At 36.9% G+C, this 7,338-nt stretch overlaps 1 protein-coding gene across 1 annotated transcript; it reads left to right on the forward strand.

The window, feature by feature from the left end:
* The first annotated feature begins 4,908 nt into the window (after window positions 1–4,908).
* LOC131011039 (galactan beta-1,4-galactosyltransferase GALS1) lies at window positions 4,909–7,108 on the forward strand. The gene is made up of 2 exons (XM_057938784.1): window positions 4,909–6,336; window positions 6,439–7,108. The coding sequence occupies exons 1-2, from the start codon at window positions 5,243–5,245 to the stop codon at window positions 6,791–6,793; spliced, it is 1,449 nt and encodes a 482-aa protein (XP_057794767.1). The 5' UTR covers window positions 4,909–5,242; the 3' UTR covers window positions 6,794–7,108.
* The last annotated feature ends 230 nt before the right edge of the window (window positions 7,109–7,338 follow it).

A 7,338-nucleotide genomic window follows, 5' to 3' on the forward strand; every position in this document is an offset into this window, starting at 1 on the left:
TTCTAGATTCGGTTATCTCAAGGTTTTTGGAGTTCGAGTGTTTTTACTTTTCTGTGTATTTGTTCTGTTCTTCTCCTCTCTCTTTTTTATGTTTTGAACTCTTAGGTACCCCTGGTACCTCATTTTATTAAACGATTTCTCTTGCCTTACCAAAAAAAAAGGTTCAAGTGAAATTGCTATTTTTCGTGATCTATGAGACTAATGAATAAAGAAGTATATAGTGTTATAAATAATGATATTAAAAAAATTAGTAAAGTTTTTGCTCCCTCCAGAATTAGAACCCAAGTAAAAAATTTCCCCATCCAAATAAGTATCATTCATAAGATACATTAAATCAACACCCAAAAATCAATCCAAGATGTCATCGTATATCAGAGATTTCATTGGAACTATTTCCTCTCTCTCCCCCCCCTCTCTCTCTCTCTCTCTCTCTCTATATATATATATATATATTCCGTAGAAAAATTAAATATTTTGCGAAATTTAGAATTGTTGAACGTATCAATAATTTTTGTGAACATACCAATAATTTTAGTGAACAAACATTTTGGTTTGGGGTCAAATCATGGAGTGCGAGATTTTCAATAAATATGTCTTTTCAACATATACATTCGTTCATCAAAATTATTGATATGATCATCAAAATTTGGACACTAGATTTATGATTGATCAATATCATATACGGTTAAATTATGTTAATTGAGTGGACACGATTGTTTCTCCTTTCTAATAACATTTACATTTCTCCATTAAATTTTTTCCATATATATATATATATATATGTATATATATTCATTTTAGAGACGGAGAAAGACCTCTACCATTTCCATAAGAAGTACCAACTTATCGAATTATTAATGAATAGGCGAAAACAAGACAACGAAAGAAGCTGCATCCATTGTCCACTTCTACGTTCAATTATTATCATTTAGTTTTCTTTTGTTTTTTTATCCCTCACTTTTGGCAAACTTTATCAACTCACATACCAAATAAAGAAGACAAGAATTACAGATTCAGAAATAGATATCGTGCTTGCATATGTGTTGCATTTCTATTGTGTTGCTTATACATATATTTTCACTTTACCCAAGAGTGAACATGAAGAAATTATGATGTCCCATTTTAGCACTATCCAATAAAAAATCACCATTTCTTTAATTTCACTGCCTATGCTATATTCTTGGAATTAAATCTATTCTAGGATATGTTGAAAAGAATACGACTCGTTGGAAATAATTATTGGTTGAAACCCGACATAAGTCGTTAAGATAAATTTCAGTTTTTCTTAATAAAAATAAAGATAGCTGTAACGCAATTATTCATTTCTGGAATCTCTTGTGGTTAATAAACAATGAGCTGTGTCGTCCTACATGTGAAGTATCGAATAAATTTGTTTAGTGTAATTTTATACGATGATTGAGTGATGTATTAAAGTATAAAAAATAATTAGTGAACAATTAAAGAAGTTTAACTTGTTGAGAAGCATCTAGACTAGTCCGTGAAACATAAGATAACGACTAATAAGCTCGTAACATTTTCTATATTTTAACCAAATTTAAACTAATCCTCTAATCTTGATGTCAACATTTTATTTACTTCAAATATGTCACTCCACATCATCCTGGAATTGATCTCTTCCATAAAATAATTATATCCTAATACTTTATATTCAGCAATTCCTCCAAAAAAAGGACTACTTCATTTAAATTATATATTTACTTGTTCGGACATAGTTTTACTTGCATGTTGACACACTTTGTTTTTTTTTTTTTTTTCTTTTTTGAAACGGCACTTTGTTTGTTATTATATAGACACATATATATCGGGGGATCGCTTTTTATCTTGAGATAATGTGAGTGCTTTGTAGTTTTGTTTATAGTATTTGGCAAATTTTCTTTTACGAAATGATTATGTTGTATAACCAATTAACCATCATTTACAAAGATCTTCGTAAGTTCTCTAATATGTGGAGCAGCTTAGTCAAAATTTCTTACCTTTCTTTAGTACTTTCTTCGTCCCACGAATCTTGACATGTTTGGTTTCGACACGGGAATTAAGGAGTTGTAGATTAGTGTTTTAAGTATGTAGTTAATAAGTATAAAAGTGATAAAGTAGGAGAGAGAATGTAATAAAAGTGATAAAATAGGAGAGAAAAAATAATAATTATTACCTTATTTGGAAATGTGTCAAGATTCATGGGGCAGCCCAAAAAGAAATACGTGTCAAGATTTGTGAGACGAAGAGAGTACATATTTGGATGAAATATTTCCCGATTACTTGGTGATACATCTAGAGTTTCCGATACACCTTATATATATACATTAAAACTCAAGGGTGCTGCCCTTTTTCTTAGTCTTGTTTATGTAATGTTCTCCTAAGTTTTCTTTCAACTTATGAGATATAGGTTATCTCTTATATTTTTAATAGTCGAATTGTATTCTATTTGTGTACGAATTTTTTAAAGTTCATCTTTGTTTGTTTGTTTGTTGGGAATAAGTGACCAGTGTCAATATTCATGTTCATATGATATCACTGTTGACAGATTTGGAAAATTACTTAATGTTTTGACTCAACATTCATCGTAATAATTAAGTTCTCTATGACTTGACTTTAAGTAGTGAAAAAAAATTCTTTAACATGATCTGCCCAAATATAGACACCGACTAGATACTCATTCTTGTATGTTTGCTTTTATGCTCTATGCTTGTTAATTGAGTATTTGTTATTGTGTACATGAGTATTTAATCATTGAAATCTTCTTAGTGCGTAATTGTAAGGAATTGTTCTTTTCTATAATACCCAATATATTTACAATTTAAAATTTAAATTTATGGTGAATTCACTATTGTTTTCCTAAATTATAATAATGTTCGCAAATATTTGGAGACCAACCATGGGAAATCTCTCACTTTCCAATTCATGTACCAATATTCGAACATGTATATGTCATTGTTATATTTCCTCCGTTACTCAAATAATTTTCTAAAGTGAAGAAAAATTAATTGTGTATTTAATAAGTGAAAAAAAATAATAAATTAAAAAAAAAGTGATAATAGTAATAATGCCCAATTCGACCTTAAACCACCTGAACCGGCCCAAAGTCAACAATTCGGGCATGGACCAATGACCAAGGGTCCGCATACGAGCCTAAGATGCGTGAATCGAAAATCGACAGTTAACCGCCAGGTCGGGCTGCAGGTTAATCGCCCAAAACTGACGATTTTTCAATTTTTTAATTTTTTTTATAACTTTTTTAAATTCAAATTTGATATTTTATTAGTGTAGTACTAGTAAAAGTTTTTAGTAACTTTAATTCAATTTTGTAATTTGAAAATTATAATTATTTATGCATGTAAATTAAATTTTTTACTTTAAATTTAATAAAAATGCGAATTTTATTACATTCTGATGTTAATGTGTTATAATTTTATTTCGTTTATAGTTTTTTCAACAATTTTGTTATATGTAATATATTAAATTGTGTAATTTAATAAGAAAAATATATACAATACATAAAAAAAATTAAAAAATAGAAAAATCACTGCTTCAAGGCCCGAAACTGGCCCTTCTCAATTTCTTCATGGCCCGATTACAATTCACCTTTTCGGTGAACCGTGAACCGGCAGTTCAGACCCGAAACTAGCGGTTCCGGACCGGTGGGCATCACTTGATAATAGTGATTAATTAATGAACCAATTAAAATGAAAAGAGATGAGTCTGTTAATGGTAATGAATATAGATATGTAAAAATTGTAAGGATAATAATTAGTGAAATTATTTTAAAAAATAGATTAAAAAGATGTTTTGAGGACGGATGGAAAAGAAATTGTTAGAGTATTTTTCTATACTCTACTTTGGTTGTCATTATGTAGACAAAAAGTGTATCTTCGACTATTTTTCAGAATGTTAGACTGTCTCCTTCATTGTTCTAAGAGGCAACAAAGATGTTCAAGAGTTTTATGACTTGCGTTTTTAAGAGATATTTTGGAGTTATCTTTTGCGTGTGTCATGGATAAACACAAATTTGAATCTACTGAATGAGGAGAGTATTTTCGATGAGTCCTATTCAAGCATGATATATGCTAGGGTTTTTGCCTATATATATGCGATGGTGAGGACCAAAGTTGGCTGCCATTTTTGTGATATTCTCCTGCATATTGAAGAGTATTTTCGTGCATTATTCTAGATAATTCAGTATGTGAGTGTGCGATTTTGTAAGTTTATTTATTCCATGTTACTCGTAAGCGTTAGGTTGGTGTAGTTTTTTGTTATTCGATTGTTGCTTTCATCAGGCTGTTGGTGGACTTTTTTCATAGGGTTTTAGGTGGTGAATGTATTGTATTCACGTCTAGGGAGTGAGTTGTTGTTTTGCTCTCAATTATCCATTGTTGGTGAAGTTTTGGGAAGATATAGAGGCTAAGTAAGATCGGACTTATTGTGTAAGTCTTTTGTATGTCTTAACTTCATATAGTAGATCGTTTACCTTGAGCGAGGCCCCCAGACATAGGTGTTTTGTCATCGAACTGTGTTATCATTCTTGGCGTACTGTTCTTTTATGTGTTAGTACATTTGATGATACTGTATTTGTGAGCGTACTAATTTTTATAGTGTGTGAAATTTAATGTGTGTGGATATATAAATGACCATTTCAGAAATAAAGAAGGATGTTTCAAGTAGGCACGGAGTGGATAATTTTCTCAAATCTACCCAAATGTCACGAAATTCTTTCACCATCTTTGAATAAATGCCCTATTTAAAAATGAATTTATTTAATTATGTGCAATATTTCATATATGCTCTGAATCCAAATTCTTTACTCTTTATGTTTAATTATTTATTTGATTTGATTGATAATTGGAACTTGGAAGGGAGAGTAAAATGGGGGGGGAGGTGGAAAAATGAGGGAGAGAGTAAAATGAAACGACGCAGAAGTTTGAAATGCAGATTGGGTGACAAAGAAAGAAGAGAAAAATGTTATGGGTATGAGACAATGATTAGATAGAAGTGCATTTCAGTAAATAAGGGGAGATCCAGGGGCGTAGATATGAATACACTAGTACAACTGGAACCGAACCCAATTAAGAAAATAAAAAATTGGAATTATATTAAAAGCGGAATAAATAAAAAGAGCCAGAAAATGTATATTCATTACATAATTTACATTACAGCATCACTTTCTCACACATAACACAAAGCTGTCTGTCGGTCAAGCTTTCTCGAGCGGAGCGGTGGTCAATATCCAATGAAGAAAGACGGAACTCCGCCGCCCGTCGCCGCCGCCGTCAACCCCGTCACCAAAATCTTCCTCTGCTTCGAGACCAAGTCCTTCCTCGCCACATTGCTCGGCCTCACTCTCGTCGTCGTGGTCTGGAATCTCCAGCCCTACTACGACAACATCCTCTCCACCACCCGCTGCGCCGCCGCCGCGTCTCAGCCTATAATAAAGCCCGCCCCCCTCTCCGAGAAGAAGCTCGCCGTCGCGGATCCCAACAAGCGCACCTTCCAAGCCTACGGCAGCGCCGCCGCCCTCTTCGTCCAAATGGGCGCCTACCGCGGCGGCCCCGCCACCTTCTCGGTGGTGGGACTGGCGTCGAAGCCCATCCACGTGTTCGGCCGCCCATGGTACAAATGCGAGTGGGTCCCCAACAACGGCAACGCCTCCATCCGAGCCAAGGCCTACAAAATGCTGCCGGATTGGGGTTACGGCCGCGTCTACACCGTCGTCGTCGTCAATTGCACATTCTCCCAGAACCCTAATGCCGATAACAGCGGCGGCAAGCTCATGCTCTACGCCTACTACGGCGAGTCGCTGCGGCGCTACGAGAAGTTCACCGCGATGGAGGAGGCGCCCGGAGCCTACGACGAGTCCAAATTCCGGCCGCCGTATAAATACGAGTACCTCTACTGCGGATCGTCACTCTACGGCAACCTCAGCGCCAGCAGAATGCGGGAGTGGATGGCGTACCACGCGTGGTTCTTCGGCGCCAGCTCGCACTTCGTGTTCCACGACGCCGGCGGTGTGTCGGCGGCGGTGAAGACGGTGCTGGAGCCGTGGATTCGGGCGGGGAGGGTGACGCTGCAGGACATTAGGGCGCAGGCGGAGTACGACGGCTACTACTACAACCAGTTCCTGGTGGTGAACGACTGCCTCCACCGCCACCGCCACGCCGCCAACTGGACTTTCTACTTCGATGTGGATGAGTATATCTATCTCCCCGACGGCGGCAGCTTGGAATCGGTGTTGAGTGATTTCTCCAACAATACACAGTTCACGATCGAGCAGAATGCGATGTCCAGCTCACTCTGCTTGAACGATCCATCTCGAGATTATTCAAGGTCCAAACCCTAATTTCAATTTGGAAATACCAAATCTTTGTTTACTTGGCATTAATTACTAAATAGCTAGGGATTTTGCATTGGCTGTACATTTGGGAACAGGGAATGGGGGTTCGAGAAGCTACTATTCAGAGACTCGAGAAGTCGAATACGGCGAGATCGGAAATACGCAATCCAAGCAAGGGACGCCTACGCCACCGGCGTGCACATGTCGGAGAATGTGGCCGGCGGAACCCTCCACAAAACTGAGAGCAGAATCCGGTACTACCACTACCACAACACCATCACCGTCCACGAGGAGCTCTGCCGCAACCTCCTCCCCGCCTCCGCCGCCAACGCCACCACCTGGCTCGACAAGATCCCTTACGTATACGACGATAACATGAAAAAACTCGCCCCCACGATCAAGCAGTTCGAGCGGAATACCATCGGCGCCGCCCTGCAACGCCGCCGATAGTAAATTAATTCTTTTTCCGAAACTATTAATTTTTCCGTGTATAAAAGAAAAAGTTAATTACCATCTTTTATGAATTTTTACTCTTTATTCTTTATTCTCTATTCTCCAATTCTTGATCGATGTTTCGAAAAGGGGAAGGATTGGCCACCGACACAATCATCTGTCTCCACCTCACCAGTCACCCCCACCAAATTGATGATTCTGTTAAAACGCTGAAATTGGGAGCGACGCGTGGCCTTATAGCATAATATCATCTCCTCAAAATGTAGAAGAATTATTGAGTTGTTATATAAATATAAATATATTGTGGATTTAGTGTGTGGTATGGTTTCACTGCTATGTTAATGTGGTATCGCCCATATTCCAATCCCCACCACAGCTGGCACGGCTGTGTGACTAATTTATTACACATACACAACGAGGAATTCATAGATTTCACTTGGATTTGTCTCTCGATTTCAATTATTTAGTGTCGACACTTGTGTTTAGCATAAGCTTTGTTAAAGTACTCAGTCACCATGTAACACGCCTTGATCTTTGGACAA

This window comes from Salvia miltiorrhiza, chromosome 2, assembly GCF_028751815.1.
Source record: "Salvia miltiorrhiza cultivar Shanhuang (shh) chromosome 2, IMPLAD_Smil_shh, whole genome shotgun sequence".
In the NCBI taxonomy this organism is placed as follows: domain Eukaryota; kingdom Viridiplantae; phylum Streptophyta; class Magnoliopsida; order Lamiales; family Lamiaceae; genus Salvia; species Salvia miltiorrhiza.

Coding starts and splice junctions, on each gene's coding strand:
- LOC131011039 (XM_057938784.1), top strand. CDS start 5,243: ATGAAGAAAGACGGAACTCCGCCGCCCGTCGCCGCCGCCGTCAACCCC. Junction 6,337..6,438: donor CCATCTCGAGATTATTCAAG/GTCCAAACCCTA, acceptor ATTTGGGAACAG/GGAATGGGGGTTCGAGAAGC.